Source organism: Oncorhynchus mykiss, chromosome 6 (genome assembly GCF_013265735.2).
Source record: "Oncorhynchus mykiss isolate Arlee chromosome 6, USDA_OmykA_1.1, whole genome shotgun sequence".
In the NCBI taxonomy this organism is placed as follows: domain Eukaryota; kingdom Metazoa; phylum Chordata; class Actinopteri; order Salmoniformes; family Salmonidae; genus Oncorhynchus; species Oncorhynchus mykiss.
In genome coordinates, this window is record NC_048570.1 from 4,798,183 (window position 1) to 4,821,430 (window position 23,248).

The window sequence follows — 23,248 nt, forward strand, 5'->3', positions numbered from 1 at the left end:
AGTTTTAAAGGTCTTGGCGCGGTTATAAGAGAATAGCGTGTAATTTATTTTTAAACTGTCAGCATTATCAATGGTTAATTAAAAAACAATCGAACATTGTCTTGCAATTCTGTAGGGTCCTAATTTATTTTTGGACATTCCTTCATGCGTTATTGTAGACTAGCTCACACACACACACACATACGTTTCGATCCCAAAATATGTTTTTCTAGAAAGTGATAAAGCAGTCTATAGAAGGCCTACATTAAATAGTGTAACCCATGAGATAGAAGACATAGACTTAAAATAGACAATAGCCTGTTATTGTTATTACACTCAACAAGGGTTCTTCTTAGATCCTCAAAGTTCTCTGAAGAACCGTAGGGTTCTTGGCACTGAAAATAGCCCCCAAAAGATTCTTCCAAGAACCCCGTTGGAGGTTGGGGTTCATCGAGGAACCTCCTTAATTGGTGGGGGGTCCTTTGCAGGAACCTAACTGCCCACCTGAAACACTTGGATTTGAATTGGAAAAGAGAGCAGGCAGGTGTAGCCACTTAACAGAAAAATGTAAAGATCTCAATTTAAGTTTAAGGTTTGTCCCTTGTGTGATATACATTTATAATGTTTTCTGATGACACTATGTATCTTTTCATATTTTGTGCAAATCTTTCTAAAAAACACAGAAAATGGACACAATTCAATGGATATCAGTCAACAAAGAGGTAAGAATATATAGGCTATTAGAATATATAGGCTATTAGAATATATAGGCTATTAGAATATATAGGCTATTAGAATATATAGGCTATTAGAATATATAGGCTATAAGAATATATAGGCTATTAGAATATATAGGCTATTAGAATATATAGGCTATTAGAATATATAGGCTATAAGAATATATAGGCTATTAGAATATATAGGCTATTAGAATATATAGGCTATTAGAATATATAGGCTATATATAGGCTATTAGAATATATAGGCTATTATAATATATAGGCTATTAGAATATATAGGCTATTATAATATATAGGCTATTATAATATATAGGCTATTAGAATATATAGGCTATAAGAATATATAGGCTATTAGAATATATAGGCTATTAGAATATATAGGCTATTAGAATATATAGGCTATAAGAATATATAGGCTATTAGAATATATAGGCTATTAGAATATATAGGCTATTAGAATATATAGGCTATTAGAATATATAGGCTATAAGAATATATAGGCTATTAGAATATATAGGCTATAAGAATATATAGGCTATTAGAATATATAGGCTATTAGAATATATAGGCTATTAGAATATATAGGCTATTAGAATATATAGGCTATTAGAATATATAGGCTATAAGAATATATAGGCTATTAGAATATATAGGCTATAAGAATATATAGGCTATTAGAATATATAGGCTATTAGAATATATAGGCTATTAGAATATATAGGCTATTAGAATATATAGGCTATTAGAATATGTTGAAGGCTAGCTGTATTGGGTGCAGATGACTGATCTGCTCACTTTTGTGTCTGTGTTTGCAGTCAAACAGACGAGGAGGCATACAAAGGTATGTTAATTGGTATTGGTATGTAATGTAGATCACATTTACCATCCTGACCTCTTCAATGAATATCCCATAGGCCTCTCTGCATTATGGACAAGGTATGTGAATGAAAACCAATTATTTAAAACCGTAGTTTTTTTTCTCATTCACATTTACCACAAAACCAAGGTATGAATACTGTCGTGTGTGTATGTTTTGTTAATCATCTGTATAATCGCTATGTTTTGGGATTGACAGACTTCCCCCTCACTACACCTCTGATGAATAATAACAGGACACCTGTTCGATCACCAAGCACTGCTAAATCATTCCGTCTATGGATACGGAAAACATCAACACGCCAGGGGATAAACCCATTAGACTTGAGGCTCCGCTGGGAGTTTACCCCATGTTAGGATTTTCTAAATTCTGCTTTGCCACGAGAATCCTAATAAACACTGAGAACTAAAAATATTGTGTTCTTGTTGTTATTGTTATGCATATTATTATTAATAATTATAATAGGAGGGGGGGGGGGGGGGGGGTAATTAAAAAATTTACCCCAAAATGTTCTTCAAAAGGTTATTCGAGGATCCAGTAAAAGGGGTTCTTTGAAGAATTTGTAGGGGTTCCCCCACAGTTTCAATTTGAAGAACCGCTAAAGGATACCCCAGGAACCTTTTCTTTTTAGAGAGGTATTACGAATCAATTAGGCATATTAGACTATTATTATTATCGTTATCACTAAGCTATTCATTATTATATGCTATAAACTAGGCTACCGCGTTCATGTCTTCTTCTTTTTCTTTTTTGCTGTAAAATTACACAGAAATAAAGTGGGAGTATTTGGATATCAATATAATTGGCTGCTAGCCCTCTGTTGCCCGCGGGTCCCTTTGACTCCCTTATGAATCAACCGGACTGGAGCTCCCGCTCAGAGTGCTGAAGAGCGGGAACAGCGGGAGAGACGGGTTCATTTTTTAAAACTGCCACCTGCCACTTCCATATGTTTCCCCTCACAGCCTGAGATCAGCCCGGCCTGGGTGTAACAGGTGCAATCAACGACAGGAGAGACAACAGATGCTTTCCTATAATATCATTTACAGTGATGGCATGGGACATGATTATCTTTATCATCGCCACCACTATCATCATCATTATCTTTATTCTTCTCATCACCAACAGCGGCATCAGTTACTGATTAAATCTATAGACTAATATAGTCTGACATTTATTGTCCCCGCTGGCTACTTTCTAAAGTGTTCTCTTTCCCTCATAGCCTGGTTCCTCTCTAGGTTTCTTCCTAGGTTTTGGCCTTTCTAGGGAGTTTTTCCTAGCCACTGTGCTTCTACACCTGCATTGCTTCCTGTTTGGGGTTTTAGGCTGGGTTTCTGTACAGCACTTTGAGATATCAGCTGATGTAAGAAGGGCTATATGAATACATTTGATTTGATTTGATTTATTAAGTTGCATTGGAAACGTTTTGTCAGGAAACATTATTTCCCGCATTCTGTCCCGCAGTTTGGCGGTAACCGTAGAACTTGTCACCAACAAGCGGTGTCAAACTGCTGCGCCGTGCTTTATTCCGGGGGCTTATCAACGAGAAACGGATTTGTTTGCTAGAACAATGGCTCAAGGCAAGTCACGCTTTGGCGTTCATATGTTTTCTTTGGGGGGGGGGGGGGGGGGGGGGTCAGACCCTAAAGTAGTTTTTTAACGGATAAAGTCCTTTCTTTCTGACAGCAAGTGTCCTGTTTTATTTACATCGGCATCAAGGATACTAACGGCGAGCATTTCGATAGCCTCATCTTGAAAATGTGATAGACCGCTTTCCATAAACCCCCCCCCCCCAAAAAAACATAATCACACATATAATCATTAAACTATTTTAAACTATTCAGAGCGAATGTGAAAGTGGAGTCAGAAACTATTTTTTTTAAAGGGTGAAATACACAGGCACAAACATGTTTTAGTTTGGATTTGTATTCCTCATTTCTTGACAGGAGATACAAAAGGATTGTATTTTATACCCAGAAAATAAACGTATTTTTAGGCAAGTCATGGGAAAGTAAAACAAATATATATAAATACAATTATTCTATTCTATTCTATTCTATTTTATAACAACGTCATTATTTGAACATATCCTACATCCAGGTGTTGTATGTACACTATCACAGAAATATTGTCTCTGTACATACCATGTTACAATGGGTGGACAAAATATTAGGAACACCTGCTCTTTCCAGGACATAGACTGACCAGGTGAATCCAGGTGAAAGATATGATCCCTTATTGATGTCACTTGTTAAATCAATTTCAGTCAGTGTGGAAGAAAGTGGAGGAGTCAGGTTAAAGAAGGATTTTTTAAAAATCCTTAAAACAGTTGAGACGTGGATTATGTATGTGTGCCATGCAGAGGGTGAATGGGCAAGACAACACAATCTAAGTAAGTGCCTTTGAACAGGGTGCGGTAGTAGGTGCCAGGCGGACCAGTTTGTGTCAAGAACTGCAACGCTGCCAGGGTTTTTCACCCTCAACAGTTTCCTGTGCGTATCAGGAACGGTCCACCACCCAAAGGACATCCATCCAACTGTGGGAAGCGTTGGAGTCAACATGGGCCAGAGTCCCTATGGAACGCCTTCAACACCTTATAGAGTCCATGCCCCGACGAATTGAGGCTATTCTGAGGGGAAAAGTTGGGGGTTGCAACTCAATATTAGGAAGGTATTCCTAATGTTTGGTCATACTCCGTGTATATCCCTGTCACATCTCTCAGAACAGTACCACGGCTGGGTCATTTTAGGGTCAGTCCTGTGTTTTGGTCAGTTGGAGTCAGCAGAGAGCCAACTCTAGCTCGTATTGTGTGTGTGTGTGTGTGTGTGTGTGTGTGTGTGTGTGTGTGTGTGTGTGTGTGTGTGTGTGACATACATTTTTTTTGCCACTGGCTGCTGGTAAGCTTTCTTCACTTGGACATTCCTTTTTTTTTCTCTCTAACAAATAGCTAACCTTTGTTGAACCAGATAAACAGCTCCTCTTAGCAATAATGTTTTTCGAGGAACCTTTCCTGTAAATACGCTATTTTTAGCGCTCTCACTTCCTCTTCCTGTTATAATGTGGGGAGGGTCAAAAATAATGAGGAAGTATTAGTTTTATTTAAATATTGCTTACTTCTCTTTTTCTTTATCCTTCACTTGATGATAAGACAAGACATCGTATTGTTTTGCTAACACATATGACGGGGAGGTCCCTGGGTCAATGGTTTGCCTGGGAGAGGGTTCCTGGGACCCCTGGTAAGGGTTCCTGGGACCCCTGGAGAGGGTTCCTGGGACCCCTGGAGAGGGTTCCTGGGACCCCTGGAGAGGGTTCCTGGGACCCCTGGAGAGGGTTCCTGGGACCCCTGGAGAGGGTTCCTGGGACCCCTGGTCTAAGGGCTTACACCTACAGGCGTTAAGCAATAAGACCCGAGGAGATGTGGATTATGGTCGACAAACCACGACTAAGGGCTGTTCTTAATAAATGTTTTGTCATACTTGCGGTATACGGTCTGACATACCACGGCTGTCAGCCAATCAGAATCCAGGACCCTAACCACTGTGTTAATAATTGCTTTATAGCATAAATATCTCATAGTGTTCTTTCCTTTTACGTACCTCTGATACATACCATGTTCTCTATTGACTGGTCAGCTCTGATACCATGTTCTCTATTGACTGATCAGCTCTGATACCATGTTCTCTATTGACTGGTCAGCTCTGATACCATGTTCTCTATTGACTGGTCAGCTCTGATACCATGTTCTCTATTGACTGGTCAGCTCTGATACCATGTTCTCTATTGACTGGTCAGCTCTGATACCATGTTCTCTATTGACTGGTCAGCTCTGATACCATGTTCTCTATTGACTGGTCAGCTCTGATACCATGTTCTCTATTGACTGGTCAGCTCTGATACCATGTTCTCTATTGACTGATCAGCTCTGATACCATGTTCTCTATAGACTAGTCAGCTCTGATACCATGTTCTCTATTGACTGGTCAGCTCTGATACATATTGTCAACAACATATAACATGAGATCCAAACCCCATGGTCTTGTGGGTTTAATGTTTATCTAGCTCAGAAATACCTGCAAATTGCCTATTCAAACAGTGGCCCAATGCTGGGTTGTCTAAACTGATAACTCAATCAAAAGTGTGTGTGTGTGTGTGTGTGTGTGTGTGTATGTGTGTGTGTGTGTGTGTGTGTGTGTGTGTGTGTGTGTGTGTGTGTGTGTGTGTGTGTGTGTGTGTGTGTGTGTGTGTGTGTATGTGTGTGTGTGTGTGTGTGTGTGTGTGTGTGCGTGCGTGCGTGCGTGCGTGTGTGCGTGTGTGCGTGCGTGTGTGTGTGTCTGATAACTCCTAGGATGCCAACAGGGATAAGACAGCAGTAAAACTTCAAGGTGACCATGTGGATCACGCCCCCCCCCCCCCCCAGTTGAGCAGAGAATCAGATGAGCAAACAGTATTGGGAAAGTGTTGTAAATGTTGTGGTCAGTGTTTTGATTTGCTGAACAAATGTTACCATGAAATACGATAAGAACTTTGAGGTGGGTACACGCGTGTGTCCATCGGCACGCTACTTACCACTGATGCATGTTGTAATGCCTGATGAATCAGGAAGCAGACACACTTAAAGACACTATAGGGCCAGTTGTTAGGCCCGAGATTAATGTTATCAAGGTTAGCTGTGAGATGCTCTAAAAAATAATAAAAAATAAAAGTTTATCAAATATTGTCAGAATTGGCATGTTTGATGACCTGAAATGGAACTGAGGAACTGGAAATATCAACTCATTCGGAGTCCTATGGGACTCTTAAGTGTTTCTTTGTTCAGTGATTGGTTGATACACAGCCTATGCATTGCAGTGATTGGTTGATACAGGGCCTATGCAGTGCAGTGATTGGTTGATACACAGCCTATGCATTGCAGTGATTGGTTGATACAGGGCCTATGCAGTGCAGTGATTGGTTGATACAGGGCCTATGCAGTGCAGTGATTGGTTGATACACAGCCTATGCATTGCAGTGATTGGTTGATACACGGCCTATGCAGTGCAGTGATTGGTTGATACACGGCCTATGCAGTGCAGTGATTGGTTGATACAGGGCCTATGCAGTGCAGTAATTGGTTGATACACGGCCTATGCAGTGCAGTGATTGGTTGATACACGGCCTATGCAGTGCAGTGATTGGTTGATACACAGCCTATGCAGTGCAGCGATTGGTTGATACACGGCCTATGCAGTGCAGTGATTGGTTGATACACGGCCCATGCAGTGCAGTGATTGGTTGATACACGACCTATGCAGTGCAGTGATTGGTTGATACACGGCCCATGCAGTGCAGTGATTGGTTGATACACGGCCTATGCAGTGCAGTGATTGGTTGATACACGGCCCATGCAGTGCAGTGATTGGTTGATACACGGCCTATGCAGTGCAGTGATTGGTTGATACACGGCCTATGCAGTGCAGTGATTGGTTGATACACGGCCCATGCAGTGCAGTGATTGGTTGATACACGGCCCATGCAGTGCAGTGATTGGTTGATACAGGGCCTATGCAGTGCAGTGATTGGTTGATACACGGCCTATGCAGTGCAGTGATTGGTTGATACACAGCCTATGCAGTGCAGTGATTGGTTGATTCACGGCCTATGCAGTGCAGTGATTGGTTGATACACGGCCTATGCATTGCAGTGATTGGTTGATACACGGCCTATGCAGTGCAGTGATTGGTTGATACACAGCCTATGCATTGCAGTGATTGGTTGATACAGGGCCTATGCAGTGCAGTGATTGGTTGATACACGGCCTATGCAGTGCAGTGATTGGTTGATACACGGCCTATGCAGTGCAGTGATTGGTTGATACACAGCCTATGCAGTGCAGTGATTGGTTGATTCACGGCCTATGCAGTGCAGTGATTGGTTGATACACGGCCTATGCATTGCAGTGATTGGTTGATACACGGCCTATGCATTGCAGTGATTGGTTGATACACAGCCTATGCATTGCAGTTATTGGTTGATACAGGACCTATGCAACGCAGTGATTGGTTGATACAGGGCCTATGCAGTGCAGTGATTGGTTGATACAGGACCTATGCAGTGCAGTGATTGGTTGATACAGGACCTATGCAACGCAGTGATTGGTTGATACAGGACCTATGCAGTGCAGTGATTGTCAGGTCTCAGACTAAGTATGTCTCTCCTTATCTCCTCTGTCATCCAAGTAGCTCTGTACTCTCTCAGCCCACTTCAAGCACCTGGTACAACAACACATCCATCCCAGTGGGATTGAAACATTGTCTGTTGTGTGTCTTGGTAAACCAGGATAATTTTTGGAGGGGGGGGGTCCTGTCCAAGCACCTGATTGTTTTCATGTTTCAACACCACTGGATAAATCCAGATAACAGAGAATGTGGTTTTCAGGTCTCAGTCTCAATATCTTATCTCCTCCTTTCATCACTCCTTCCCTCAGGCTGTTAAATTCTCCTCAAACAATGCTTCCTTCAGCTGCTGTACTGTAAATCATGCCCTGCTCATGTCTTGTTTCCAGAGGCCTTAGGCAAACACACCTTAGGGCTTAGGAGTTTGAACAGGTGTCCTAGTGTGGTCTGATGTTCACCTCTGGACAGCATCACCCTCCCTTCCCCTTACCTTAACCTCCCTCACCCTCCCTTCACCCTGACTTCACCCACCCACCCACAACCTCCCTCAACCTCAACCTCCCTCCCTCCCTCCCTCACACTCCCTTCCCCTTCCCCTTCCCTTAACCTCCCTCAACCTCAACCTCCCTCCCTCCCTTCCCCTCCCTTCCCCTTCGCTTAACCTCCCTCAACCTCCCTCCCTCCCTCCCTCACCCTCTCTTCCCCTTCACTTAACCTCCCTCAACCTCCCTCCCTCACCCTCCCTTCCCCTTCCCCTTCCCTTAACCTCCCTCAACCTCAACCTCCCTCCCTCCCTTCCCCTCTCTTCCCCTTCACTTAACCTCCCTCAACCTCCCTCCCTCACCCTCCCTTCCCCTTCCCCTTCCCCTTCACTTAACCTCCCTCAACCTCCCTCCCTCACCCTCCCTTCCCCTTCCCCTTCACTTAACCTCCCTCAACCTCCCTCCCTCACCCTCACCCTCTTTTCCCCTTCACTTAATCTCCCTCAACCTCAACCTCCCTCTCTCCCTTCCCCTACCTTCCCCTTCGCTTAACCTCCCTCCCTCCCTCCCTCCCTCCCTCCCTCCCTCCCTCCCTCCCTCACCCTCCTTTCCCCTTCCCTTAATCTCCCTCAACCTCAAACTCAACCTCCCTCCCTCACCCTCCCTTCCCCTTCACTTAACCTCCCTCAACCTCAATCTCGCTCCCTCACCCTCCCTTCCCCTTCCCTTAAACTCCCTCAACCTCAACCTCCCTCCCTCACCCTCCCTTCCCCTTCACTTAACCTACCTCAGCCTCCCTCCCTCCCTCATCCCCCGCTTCTCCTTCCCTTAACCTCCCTCAACCTCAACCTCCCTCCCTTATCCTCCCTTCCCCTTCCCTCAACCTCCCTCCCTCACCCTCCCTCCCTCACCCTCCCTTCCCCTTCGCTTAACCTACCTCAACCTCCCTCCCTCCCTCATCCCCCGCTTCCCCTTCCCTTAACCTCCCTCAACCTCAACCTCCCTCCCTTATCCTCCCTTCCCCTTCCCTCAACCTCCCTCCCTCCCTCCCTCACCCTCCCTTCCCCTTCCCTTAACCTCCCTCAACCTCAACCTCCCTCCCTCACCCTCCCTTCCCCTTCCCTCAACCTCTCTCCCTCACCCTCCCTTCCCCTTCCCTTTACCTCCCTCAACCTCAACATCCCTCACCATCCCTGCCCCTTCCCTCAACCTCCCTCAACCTCAACCTCCCTCACCATCCCTGCCTCTTCCCTCAACCTCCCTCAACCTCAACATACCTCACCATCCCTGCCCCTTCCCTCAACCTCCCTCAACCTCAACCTCCCTCACCATCCCTGCCCCTTCCCTCAACCTCCCTCAACCTCAACCTCCCTCACCATCCCTGCCCCTTCCCTCAACCTCCCTCAACCTCAACCTCCCTCACCATCCCTGCCCCTTCCCTCAACCTCCCTCAACCTCAACCTCCTTCATCCTCCCTTCCCCTTCCCTTAACCTCCCTCACACCCATGGAAGTCTTCCCTTGACCTCAATTCCTTTATTTCTTGCCACCTTTCTCCTCGCTTCCTTCTGAAAACGTCACAGGGAAACCAGGACAAAAGGACCACAACACACAGACAGACAGACAGACGGACAGACAGTCAGACAGTCAGACGGACGGACGGACACACAGACAGACAGACAGAGGGACGGACACACAGACAGACAGACAGACAGACAGACAGTCAGACAGACAGACAGACAGACAGACAGACAGACAGACAGACAGAGGGACGGACAGACAGAGAGACGGACAGACAGAGAGACGGACAGACAGACAGACAGAAAGACAGACAGACAGACAGACAGACAGACAGACAGACAGACAGACAGAACAAATGAAGATGAAGGACCTACAGGTCAAGTGTCACTATCCCTTTAATTCCATTCAGTTACTTATATCCCTTTAATTCCAGTCAGTTACTTATATCCCTTTAATTCCAGTCAGTTACTTATATCCCTTTAATTCCAGTCAGTTACTTATATCCCTTTAATTCCAGTCAGTTACTTATATCCCTTTAATTCCAGTCAGTTACTTATATCCCTTTAATTCCATTAATTCACTCATACCCCTTTAATTCCATTAATTCACTCATACCCCTTTAATTCCATTAATTCACTCATATCTCTTTAATTCCATTAATTCACTTATATCCCTTTAATTCCATTAATTCACTTATATCCCTTTAATTCCATTAATTCACTTATATCCCTTTAATTCCATTAATTCACTTATATCCCTTTAATTCCATTAATTCACTTATATCCCTTTAATTCCATTAATTCACTGATATCCCTTTAATTCCATTCATTCACTTATATCCCTTTAATTCCATTAATTCACTTATATCCCTTTAATTCCATTAATTCACTCATATCCCTTTAATTCCATTAATTCACTTATATCCCTTTAATTCCATTAATTCACTGATATCCCTTTAATTCCATTAATTCACTTATATCCCTTTAATTCCATTAATTCACTTATATCCCTTTAATTCCATTAATTCACTCATACCCCTTTAATTCCATTAATTCACTCATACCCCTTTAATTCCATTCATTCACTCATACCCCTTTAATTCCATTCATTCACTCATACCCCTTTAATTCCATTCATTTACACTTGCTATCCCTTAAAAATCCTCCTTAAAACGGCAATAAGCAGTTGAAACAATAACAAAACGTCTTTCCAACCCCTGTTTCGGTACGGAGGCAAAGACTGACCATCCATGATATCAAAATTGTAGTTTTATCCATGTTGTAAGGCTACGCAGTGTTTGTTTACATTTACTTTCCTTGTAAACATTGGAGTCAAACAAGCGTATATTTTAGGTTCCGGTGGGGTATGATAGATGAACTGAGAAAGGTATAAGTTATATTTTTCAAGAATCAAAATGGGTACATTTTATTAATGGATGAAGCAAATTCAGAGTGCCCCTTTAATCTATACAGAAATCATTATGTATATGACGATATTTATTCAAAACATAATCTTTATTTACATAAAACAAAATGACAACATCTGTATCTTTAGACTTTGAAACAAGTTTGAAACATTGGTGTAAATTGCGAGGGGTGAGGTGTTCCATTGTCCAACAGGATTATTAGGCTGGGCCCTGAGGAATTTCAACACACGCATGAGCAAACGTAAACACGAAGATAGAATTAACAAAAAACACAGTTTAATTCAGTTGCTAGGATACCTGAGGAGACAGCACCATTAGGCCTATAGACACCCATTCTACTTGGTTTGTTGATTGACCATTTATCAATTTTATTTAACTAGGCAAGTCAGTTATGAACAAATTCTTATTTACAATGACGGCCTAAAAACAGTGGGTTAACTTCCTTGTTCTGGGGGCAGAACGACAGATTTTTACCCTGTTTAGCTCACTGATTCGATCTAGCAACCTTTCAGTTACTGGCCCAACACTCTAACCACTAGGCTACCCTGCCTCTAACCACTAGGTTACCTGCCGTCCCTGGTAGTAGGAAAAGGCTAGTTGGAAAAATGAATTGACCATACCTTGGTCAAAGCACTGAGTAAAGACTATACTTCCACTGGCTTTCCACTAGATGTTGGAACATTGCTTTGGGGACTTCCATTCATCCACAAGAGCATTAGTGATGTCGGGCACTGATGTTGGGCGATTAGGCCTGGCTCGCAGTCAGCGTTCCAATTCATCCCAAAGGTGTTCGATGGGGTTGAGGTCAGGGCTCTGTGCAGGCCAGTCAAGTTCTTCCACACCGACAAACCATTTCTGTATGGACTCCGCTTTGTGCACGAGGGTCATTGTCATGCTGAAACAGGAAAGGTCCTTCCCCAAACTGTTGTCACAAATTTGGAAACAAAGAAATCGTCTAGAATGTCATTGTATGCTGTAGCCTTAAGATCTCCCTCCACTGGAACTAAGGGGCCCGAACCATGAAAAACAGCCCCAGACCATTATTCCCCCTCCACCAAACTTTACAGTTGGCACTATGCATTTGGGCAGGTAGCGTCCTCCTAGCATCCGCACAATGTGCATGGTGATCTTAGGCTTGTGTGCTGTTGCTTGCCCATGAAAATCCATTTCATGAAGCTCCTGACGAACAGTTATTGTGCTGCCGTTGCTTCCAGAGGCAGTTTGGAACTCAGTAGTGAGCGTTGTAACCGAGATTTTTACACGCTAGGCGCTTTGTGGGTCCCGTTCTGTGAACTTGTGTGGCCTACCACTTCGCGGCTGAGCCGTTGTTGCTCTTAGACGTTTCCACTTCACAATAACAGCTGACCGGGGAAGCTCTAGCAGGGCAGAAATTTGACAAACAGACGTGTTGGAAAGGTGGTTCCTATGACAGTACCAAGGTTGAAAGTCGCTAAGCTCTTTTTTATTTATTTTATTTAACTCGGTAAGTCAGTCAATAATAACAAATTCTTATTTACAATGGCGGCCTACCCTGCCAAACCCTAACCCAGACAACGCTGGGCCAATTGTGCTCCACCCTATGGGACTCTCAATCACGGCCGGTTATGATACAGCCTGGAATCGAACCAGGGTCTGTAGTGACACCTCTAGCACTGAGATGCAGTGCCTTAGACTACTGCATCCGCTAGGGAGCCTCTTCAGTAAGACCATTCTATTGCCAATGTTTGTCTATGGAGATTGTGTGGCTGTGTGCTCGATTTTATACACCTGTCAGCAACATGTGGCTGAAATAGCCGAATCCACTCATTTGAAGGAGTGTCCACATACTTTTATGAATATAGTGTAGCTAGTATTTAGCCAAAGCTAGCAGTCTAATAACAGCAGTACCTACTACATGTTCAAGATGGCTCTAGCTCAGTGCTAATGCTAAGGGCTAGCTCTGGCTGGGAACCCAGTACCGCTAAGGGCTAGCTCTGGCTGGGAACCCAGTACCGCTAATGGCTAGCTCTTGCTGGGAACCCAGTACCGCTAACGGTTAGCTCTGGCTGGGAACCCAGTACCGCTAATGGCTAATTCTGGCTGGGAACCCAGTACCGCTAAGGGCTAGCTCTGGCTGGGAACCCAGCACCACTAAGGGCTAGCTCTGGCTGGGAACCCAGCGGAAGCGGTACCCACCCTGGGTCGTCCTGGAGGTGAAGGCGTGTCCGTGAGGGAAGGTCTGAGTCCTGATCGTACAGTGTTCCCTAATTGAAGTCCTGAATGACGAGTCACTACTGCTCTCTCCTGCCTCGGTGTCCTCCATGCTCACCACAGCGCCACCTGTGTTCCTGGATGTCTGCAGTCCAGAGAACGCTCCGAACATCAGTATTCTCTCTGGGTCATTATCCTGGGTAAGAGGTGGTTGAACGGTGCTGTGGTGCAGGACGGTGTTGCAGCGCTCGCTGACATCCCGTAGGATGTCTTCCACACACCCAGGGGGCGATGTGTTGTCACATGTGTCTTCCAGACGCTGCCTCTTACACGGGAGTGTTGACATGGGGGGTTCGTCACAGGGGGATGTTGAGGGTTGTCGAATACATGATGGTTCCCTCACCATCATCAGCTTCTGAGAGAGAGAGAGAGAGAGAGAGAGAGAGAGAGAGAGAGAGAGAGACAGAGAGACGGAGAGACGGAGAGAGGGAGAGAGGGAGAGAGAGAGAGACAGAGAGAGAGAGCGACAAAGAGAGAGAGACAAAGAGAGAGAGACAAAGAGAGAGAGAGACAGAGAGAGACAGAGACAGAGAGAGAGAGAGAGAGAGAGAGAGAGAGAGAGAGAGACAAAGAGAGAGAGAGACAGAGAGAGACAGAGACAGAGAGAGAGAGAGAGAGAGAGAGAGAGAGAGAGAGAGAGAGAGAGAGAGACAGAGAGACGGAGAGACGGAGAGAGGGAGAGAAAGAGGGAGAGAAAGAGAAAGAGAAAGAGAAAGAGAAAGAGAAAGAGAAAGAGATTTGGTTGCAACCAGGTACTATAGTTTTATGTAGTTGAGTGATTATCTGATGTGTTTATTTACGTGAATGTGTGTGCGCGCGCATGTGTGTGTGTTTCCAGTCTCCTGACTTACATCCAGGACAGAGGCTAGGTGTTTAGCTCTGGTGGCTAGTTCTCTGAGGTGGACATTGCGTTGCAGCAGAGCGTTAATCTCCTCCTGCCTCCTGCTCACAGTCAGGTGAAGCTGGGGAAAGACAAGAGGACAGAATCTGTAACTGAAGCGATGAAAGAGTTTTACGTACATTAAATTTGGCAACAGGGAGTTTGACAGCGAAGAAGAACTTTGCAGAAATTAAAAGGTAATGTCTACTCGCTGTTGACTGCTAAGAGCAGCAAAGAGGAAACTATTTTTCAGTTGAACATCTGTTGTGTATACATGACAGCACACCCAGTGAGTCTACATCGCGACACATGACAATCAACCGCAGATTCAGATAAACTTCTTCCTGCACGCCTTGTCACACAAGGGCTGCCTGCCTGCCTGCCTGCCTGCCTGCCTGCCTGCCTGCCTGCCTGCCTGCCTGTCTGTCTGTCTGTCTGTCTGTCTGTCTGTCTGTCTCTATGTCTGTCTCTATGTCTGTCTCTATGTCTGTACCTGGCTGTTGGTCTCCAGTGTGTGTCCCAGGACCCTGGTGTGGTGTTGCGCAATGCCCCTCCAGAGTATCCCATCCTGGGCCTGATGCTGGCCGAGGCCTGGGTCTGAGGAAGGGTAGCCCTGCTGGTCCTTGTCCTCTGGACAGGGCTCCGGCTGGGGGGTGAGAGGAGGGATGATACACCCTTGGAAGGCCACCAGATCGGCTGGAGACAGACTGCGCTCCAATGTGGCTGGAGAGTCTACATGGGCGAATGGGAGAGGGGATTAATCTAATACATGGGAGAGGGGATTAATCTAATACATGGAAGAGGGGATTAATCTAATACATGGGAGAGGGGATTAATATAATACATGGGAGAGGGGATTAATATAATACATGGGAGAGGGGATTAATATAATACATGGGAGAGGGGATTAATATAACACATGGGAGAGGGGATTAATCTAACACATGGGAGAGGGGATTAATATAATACATGGGAGAGGGGATTAATATAACACATGGGAGAGGGGATTAATATAATACATGGGAGAGGGGATTAATATAACACATGGGAGAGGGGATTAATATAATACATGGGAGAGGGGATTAATATAACACATGGGAGAGGGGATTAATATAATACATGGGAGAGGGGATTAATATAATACATGGGAGAGGGGATTAATATAACACATGGGAGAGGGGATTAATATAATACATGGGAGAGGGGATTAATATAATACATGGGAGAGGGGATTAATCTAATACATGGAAGAGGGGATTAATCTAAAACATGGGAAAATGGGAGAGGGGATTAATATAATACATGGGAGAATGGGAGAGGTGATTCATCTAATACATGGGAGAATGGGAGAGGGGATTAATCTAATACATGGGAGAGGGGATTAATATAATACATGGGAGAATGGGAGAGGGGATTAATCTAATACATGGAAGAGGGGATTAATCTAATACATGGGAGAATGGGAGAGGGGATTAATATAATACATGGGAGAATGGGAGAGGGGATTAATCTAATACATGGAAGAATTGGAGAGGGGATTAATCTAATACATGGGAGAGGGGATTAATATAATACATGGGAGAGGGGATTAATCTAATACATGGGAGAATGGGAGAGGGGATTAATCTAATACATGGAAGAATTGGAGAGGGGATTAATCTAATACATGGGAGAATGGGAGAGGGGATTAATATAATACATGGGAGAATGGGAGAGGGGATTGATCTAATACATGGAAGAATTGGAGAGGGGATTAATCTAATACATGGGAGAGGGGATTAATCTAATACATGGGAGAGGGGATTAATCTAATACATGGGAGAATGGGAGAGGTGATTCATCTAATACATGGGAGAATGGGAGAGGGGATTAATCTAATACATGGGAGAATGGGAGAGGTGATTAATCTAATACATGGGAGAGGGGATTAATATAATACATGGGAGAATGGGAGAGGTGATTAATCTAATACATGGGAGAATGGGAGAGGGGATTAATCTAATACATGGGAGAGGGGATTAATATAATACATGGGAGAATGGGAGAGGGGATTAATATAATACATGGGAGATTGGGAGAGGAGATTAATCTAATACATGGGAGAATGGGAGAGGGGATTAATCTAATACATGGGAGAATGGGAGAGGGGATTAATCTAATACATGGAAGAATGGGAGAGGGGATTAATCTAATACATGGGAGAGGGGATTAATCTAACACATGGGAGAATGGGAGAGGGGAATAATCTAATACATGGGAGAGGGGATTAATCTAATACATGGGAGAGGGGATTAATATAATACATGGGAGAGGGGATTAATATAATACATGGGAGAGGGGATTAATCTAATACATGGGAGAATGGGAGAGGGGATTAATCTAATACATGGAAGAATGGGAGAGGGGATTAATATAATACATGGGAGAGGGGATTAATCTAACACATGGGAGAATGGGAGAGGGGAATAATCTAATACATGGGAGAATGGGAGAGGGGATTAATATAACACATGGGAGAGGGGATTAATATAATACATGGGAGAGGGGATTAATATAATACATGGGAGAGGGGATTAATCTAACACATGGGAGAATGGGAGAGGGGAATAATCTAATACATGGGAGAATGGGAGAGGGGATTAATATAACACATGGGAGAGGGGATTAATATAATACATGGGAGAGGGGATTAATATAATACATGGGAGAGGGGATTAATATAATACATGGGAGAGGGGATTAATATAATACATGGGAGAGGGGATTAATATAATACATGGGAGAGGGGATTAATATAATACATGGGAGAGGGGATTAATATAATACATGGGAGAATGGGAGAGGTGATTAATATAATACATGGGAGAGGGGATTAATATAATACATGGGAGAGGTGATTAATATAATACATGGGAGAATGGGAGAGGTGATTAATATAATACATGGGAGAATGGGAGAGGTGATTAATCTAATACATGGGAGAGGGGATTAATATAATACATGGGAGAATTGGAGAGGGGATTAATATAATACATGGGAGAATGGGAGAGGTGATTAATATAATACATGGGAGAATGGGAGAGGTGATTAATCTAATACATGGGAGAGGGGATTAATATAATACATGGGAGAATTGGAGAGGGGATTAATATAATACATGGGAGAGGGGATTAATATAATACATGGGAGAATGGGAGAGGTGTTTAATCTAATACATGGGAGAGGGGATTAATATAATACATGGGAGAGGGGATTAATCTAATACATGGGAGAATGGGAGAGGGGATTAATCTAATACATGGAAGAATGGGAGAGGGGATTAATATAATACATGGGAGAGGGGATTAATCTAATACATGGGAGAGGGGATTAATATAATACTTGGGAGAGGGGATTAATATAATACATGGGAGAATGGGAGAGGGGATTAATCTAATACATGGGAGAGGGGATTAATATAATACATGGGAGAGGGGATTAATCTAATACATGGGAGAATGGGAGAGGGGATTAATCTAATACATGGAAGAATGGGAGAGGGGATTAATATAATACATCGGAGAGGGGATTAATCTAATACATGGGAGAGGGGATTAATATAATACATGGGAGAGGGGATTAATATAATACATGGGAGAATGGGAGAGGGGATTAATCTAATACATGGGAGAGGGGATTAATATAATACATGGGAGAGGGGATTAATATAATACATGGGAGAATGGGAGAGGTGATTAATATAATACATGGGAGAGGGGATTAATCTAATACATGGAAGAGGTGATTAATCTAATACATGGGAGAGGGGATTAATATAATACATGGGAGAGGGGATTAATCTAATACATGGAAGAGGTGATTAATCTAATACATGGGAGAGGGGATTAATATAATACATGGGAGAGGTGATTAATCTAATACATGGGAGAGGTGATTAATATAATACATGGGAGAGGGGATTAATCTAATACATGGAAGAGGTGATTAATCTAATACATGGGAGAGGGGATTAATATAATACATGGGAGAGGTGATTAATCTAATACATGGGAGAGGGGATTAATATAATACATGGGAGAGGGGATTAATCTAATACATGGGAGAATGGGAGAGGGGATTAATCTAATACATGGAAGAATGGGAGAGGTGATTCATCTAATACATGGGAGAATGGGAGAGGGGATTAATATAATACATGGGAGAGGGGATTAATATAATACATGGGAGAGGGGATTAATATAATACATGGGAGAGGGGATTAATATAATACATGGGAGAATGGGAGAGGTGATTCATCTAATACATGGGAGAATGGGAGAGGGGATTAATATAATACATGGGAGAGGGGATTAATATAATACATGGGAGAGGGGATTAATATAATACATGGGAGAGGGGATTAATATAACACATGGGAGAGGGGATTAATATAATACATGGGAGAATGGGAGAGGGGATTAATATAATACATGGGAGAATTGGAGAGGGGATTAATATAATACATGGGAGAGGGGATTAATCTAATACATGGGAGAATGGGAGAGGGGATTAATCTAATACATGGAAGAATGGGAGAGGTGATTAATCTAATACATGGGAGAATGGGAGAGGGGATTAATATAATACATGGGAGAATGGGAGAGGGGATTAATCTAATACATGGAAGAATGGGAGAGGTGATTAATCTAATACATGGGAGAGGGGATTAATATAATACATGGGAGAATGGGAGAGGGGAATAATCTAATACATGGGGGAATGGGAGAGGTGATTAATCTAATACATGGGAGAATGGGAGAGGGGATTAATCTAATATATGGGAGAATGGGAGAGGTGATTAATCTAATACATGGGAGAATGGGAGAGGTGATTAATCTAATACATGGGAGAATGGGAGAGGGGATTAATCTAATACATGGGAGAATGGGAGAGGTGATTAATCTAATACATGGGAGAATGGGAGAGGGGATTAATCTAATACATGGGAGAATGGGAGAGGTGATTAATCTAATACATGGGAGAATGGGAGAGGGGATTAATATAATACATGGGAGAGGGGATTAATCTAATACATGGGAGAATGGGAAGGATAATATAGATACAGATGTGAAAATGAACTGTTATTTCTTTCTTTATATGCCTTTTTTACAGTACATTTATAGGCATTTACATTACAGTTTAACATTCTCTCACTATCATAACAAAATAAGCAAGTACATCATTTTTCTTCAGGAACTGTACTTAATAAATAAATGTATTTATTAATCGAAATAAATCAAAACAACATAGAAGATGACTCTACATTTACCTAAAACAACTTTTGCAATCTATATCCTAACGTCCTCATGAATCGTCAATACAGATCAATAACGATTAGGCTACTTTGTTGTTCCCTCTGAATGATTTGAATCTCGATGTTCTTACCAGCTATAAAGTCCAGGGCATATTCCCCGAAGTCCTGGTCGTCTCCGTTGGAATCGTTCACCTGTTGGAATCACAAACACACACACAAAAAGCGTAAAGCCTCATTCACACCGAACAGACTGTCATTGCACAGGCTAGATTATAGAGATTGTACAGCATACTCAATATCCACAATCAGGAGCGCGGTTACCTGGAAATCCCAGCGCGGTAAATATACTGCGGTGCATGTCTGTGCGCTCATGTTGCTGTGTGTGGTTCTTTCAAATCAATGTGAGTGTAGGTGTTTAAAAAAAAAATGTTGTTTGGAGTGTCAGGTAAATGAGATTAGGACTAGTTTCGGTAGGTTGGCAACTTTGGAGTGTTTTTTCTTCTATACGGCGGGTGGCAAGAGCATAAATACACGGTATTTTGGCGCTCCGCTGGTAACCTGTCTGTCAAATATTAACCGGCCCGAGCCGTCATATCACCATGGAAACTGTTAATCCTCTAACGTGAAACTTATCCGTGTGTATGTGCATCTTTCTCTCTGTGTGTGCGTGCGTGTGCGTGTGTGCGTGTGTGTGCGTGCGTGTGTGTGTGTGCGTGCGTGTGTGTGTGTGTGTGGGTGTGTGTGTTATTTTACCTGGGAACCCAGGGAGTCGCTCTCTCGCCTCATCACGGACGCGCATTCCTCCAAGTCATCCCATGCGATCGTTGCGAATGCTACAAAAAAATGTTTTTTTTAAATTGTGAAGACAAAAAAAAAAAAAAAAGAATTTATTTAACATTATACTCTGAATTTGTATATTAAGACAAAACAATGAAATCCACATGCGTGTAGTCTGAGCAATATGCCCATGGTTCACCTACCCTCTTCAACGATGCAGGGATTCCGGTCCACATACACTGCGACCGGGCTGCTGCTCCTGGGGAGCCTCGGTCTGCCCTGTGGATAAGAGTTTCGCCATGACGTTAGATAAGCTTACATACTGGCAATGGATAAATGTCCATCAAAATGCAGTGGTGTAAAGTACTTGAGTAAAAAAAATATGTTTTGCATCTGTACGTTCCTTTAATATCTATAACTTTTACAACTGTTACATTTACTTTACTACATTGCTAAAGAAAATATAAAAAACATTTGTTTTACTCTGTACACGTTCCCTGACACCCAAAAGTACTAGTTACACTTTTGAATGCTCAGCAGGACAGGAAAATGGAACAATCCTGGTCATCTCTTACTGCCTCTGATCTGGCGGACTCAGTAAACAGAGAACATCCCTGGTCATCTCTTACTGTCTCTGATCTGGCGGACTCAGTAAACAGAGAACATCCCTGGTCATCTCTTACTGTCTCTGATCTGGCGGACTCAGTAAACAGCGAACATCCCTGGTCATCTCTTACTGCCTCTGATCTGGAGGACTCAGTAAACAGAGAACATCCCTGGTCATCTCTTACTGCCTCTGATCTGGCGGACTCAGTAAACAGAGAACATCCCTGGTCATCTCTTACTGCCTCTGATCTGGCGGACTCACTAAACAGAGAACATCCCTGGTCATCTCTTACTGCCTCTGATCTGGCGGACTCAGTAAACAGCGAACATCCCTGGTCATCTCTTACTGCCTCTGATCTGGCGGACTCAGTAAACAGAGAACATCCCTGGTCATCCCTACTGCCTCTGATCTGGAGGACTCACTAAACAGAGAACATCCCTGGTCATCCCTACTGCCTCTGATCTGGCGGACTCAGTAAACAGAGAACATCCCTGGTCATCTCTTACTGCCTCTGATCTGGCGGACTCACTAAACAGAGAACATCCCTGGTCATCTCTTACTGCCTCTGATCTGGCGGACTCAGTAAACAGCGAACATCCCTGGTCATCCCTACTGCCTCTGATCTGGAGGACTCACTAAACAGAGAACATCCCTGGTCATCTCTACTGCCTCTGATCTGGAGGACTCACTAAACAGAGAACATCCCTGGTCATCTCTTACTGCCTCTGATCTGGAGGACTCACTAAACACAAATGCTTTGTTTGTAAAATGATGTCTGAATGTTGTCTGAATGTTGTCTGAATGTTGTCTGAATGTTGTCTGAATGTTGTCTGAATGTTGTCTGAATGTTGTCTGACTGTTGTCTGAATGTTGTCTGAATGTTGTCTGAATGTTGTCTGAATGTTGAAGTGTAGCGCTGGCTATCCGTCAATTTAAAGAAAAACAAGAACATTATGCCATCTGGTTCATAAGGAATTTGAAATTATTTATACTTTTACTTTTGATACTTAAATAGGATTATATTCTAGTAATTACATTGAGGCTACAGTTGATACTTAAGTATATGTCAAATCAAATACTTTTAGACTTTTACTCAAGTAGTATTTTACTGGGTCACTTTTACTTGAGTCATGTTCTATTAAGGGTATCTTTACTTTTACTCAAGTATGACTATTGAATACTTTTTCCACCACTGGTGAAATGAGTATAAACTAGCATGTAGCCGTGCAGGGTTAATCATCTCTGTACCTTTCTAGCTGCTGTCTGTCTTCTGTCTTGATTCTGGTGAGGAGCCACTGTGTTTGGACAGATAGTCCCGAACACTTTTCTTTCTCCATACATTCTCCTTGTGATTCAGTTTCAGATGGACACAGACTTATCTCTGTAGTAGCCCAGAATTAGTCCGTGACTCACCAGACCAAGATTATACACTGAACCAAACTGCAGTTGTTGTCACTCACGTAAAAATAAAAAAAAGAATCAGTCCAAGACCCAGTGAGATTCTAGCTGAGGTAGATCTTTATAGGCCGTATTCTCCCGGTTTATACCATTGCATGCCGCCGTTTAAAATCTGTGGTCCAATCAAACCAGTTCATGGTCTCTAAGGGACACGCGGCTTCCCCCGGAGATTTAACAGGTGTAGACCTAACGGTTTTTTAAGGCTCAGAAGGAAAACGTTTCCGCTAGAGGCGGCGCCGCTTTTACCGCGGGCTCCGAGTGCATCCGACAGCGCAGAGCATGACGCGCGTAGAGCTAAATATCCTGCTTGGAGACCACCGACCAGTGGCCAACAGAGATGCCTTCAACAAGATACTCACTTCTTAGAGTCTTTCCATCTCCAGATTCACACATGTTTAGCTGATGGTTCGCCATGATCCAAGCATTATGTACAACAAATCAGAGACGTGAGTTTATTTTGGTAGGCCTATATAAAAATGTGATTTAGACTAACCGGCTTTTTTTCCGAGCAAAAATCATTCCTGATCTTGAAAGATGTACACGATGTAGGCTAGTAGGAAAACTATAGGCATAGTCTGTAGGTAGAAATGCTTATTATCTTCAGATATGCCGTAGCCTAGTAAACATCAACGTGACAGGCGGAAATAAAATACGAAAAGGAATAATTAATTATGTCAGTGTAACTCAACAAACAATACGAACAATCTTATTTATAAGTCAACACTCTTTTGATAAGCCAACAAGAGAACCTAACTGTAACCTGCATGACCCGTGAAATTGAAGGTCCCTGTGTTTGGTGTCGACTTTCCCT

At 43.1% G+C, this 23,248-nt stretch overlaps 1 protein-coding gene across 1 annotated transcript; it reads right to left on the reverse strand.

The window, feature by feature from the left end:
* Positions 1–12,895: 12,895 nt before the first annotated feature.
* Positions 12,896–22,505, reverse strand: LOC110525074 (multicilin). The gene is made up of 7 exons (XM_036981818.1): positions 22,228–22,505; positions 20,576–20,651; positions 20,349–20,428; positions 19,727–19,787; positions 14,796–15,034; positions 14,274–14,384; positions 12,896–13,777 (listed from the first exon to the last, which is right to left on the reverse strand). The coding sequence occupies exons 1-7, from the start codon at positions 22,318–22,320 to the stop codon at positions 13,310–13,312; spliced, it is 1,128 nt and encodes a 375-aa protein (XP_036837713.1). The 5' UTR covers positions 22,321–22,505; the 3' UTR covers positions 12,896–13,309.
* Between the last annotated feature and the right edge of the window lie 743 nt (positions 22,506–23,248).

Coding starts and splice junctions, on each gene's coding strand:
- LOC110525074 (XM_036981818.1), bottom strand. CDS start 22,320: ATGTATGGAGAAAGAAAAGTGTTCGGGACTATCTGTCCAAACACAGTG. Junction 15,035..19,726: donor TGCCCTGGACTTTATAGCTG/GTAAGAACATCG, acceptor TCGCCCATGTAG/ACTCTCCAGCCACATTGGAG. Junction 14,385..14,795: donor CACTGGAGACCAACAGCCAG/GTACAGACATAG, acceptor GTCTTTCCCCAG/CTTCACCTGACTGTGAGCAG.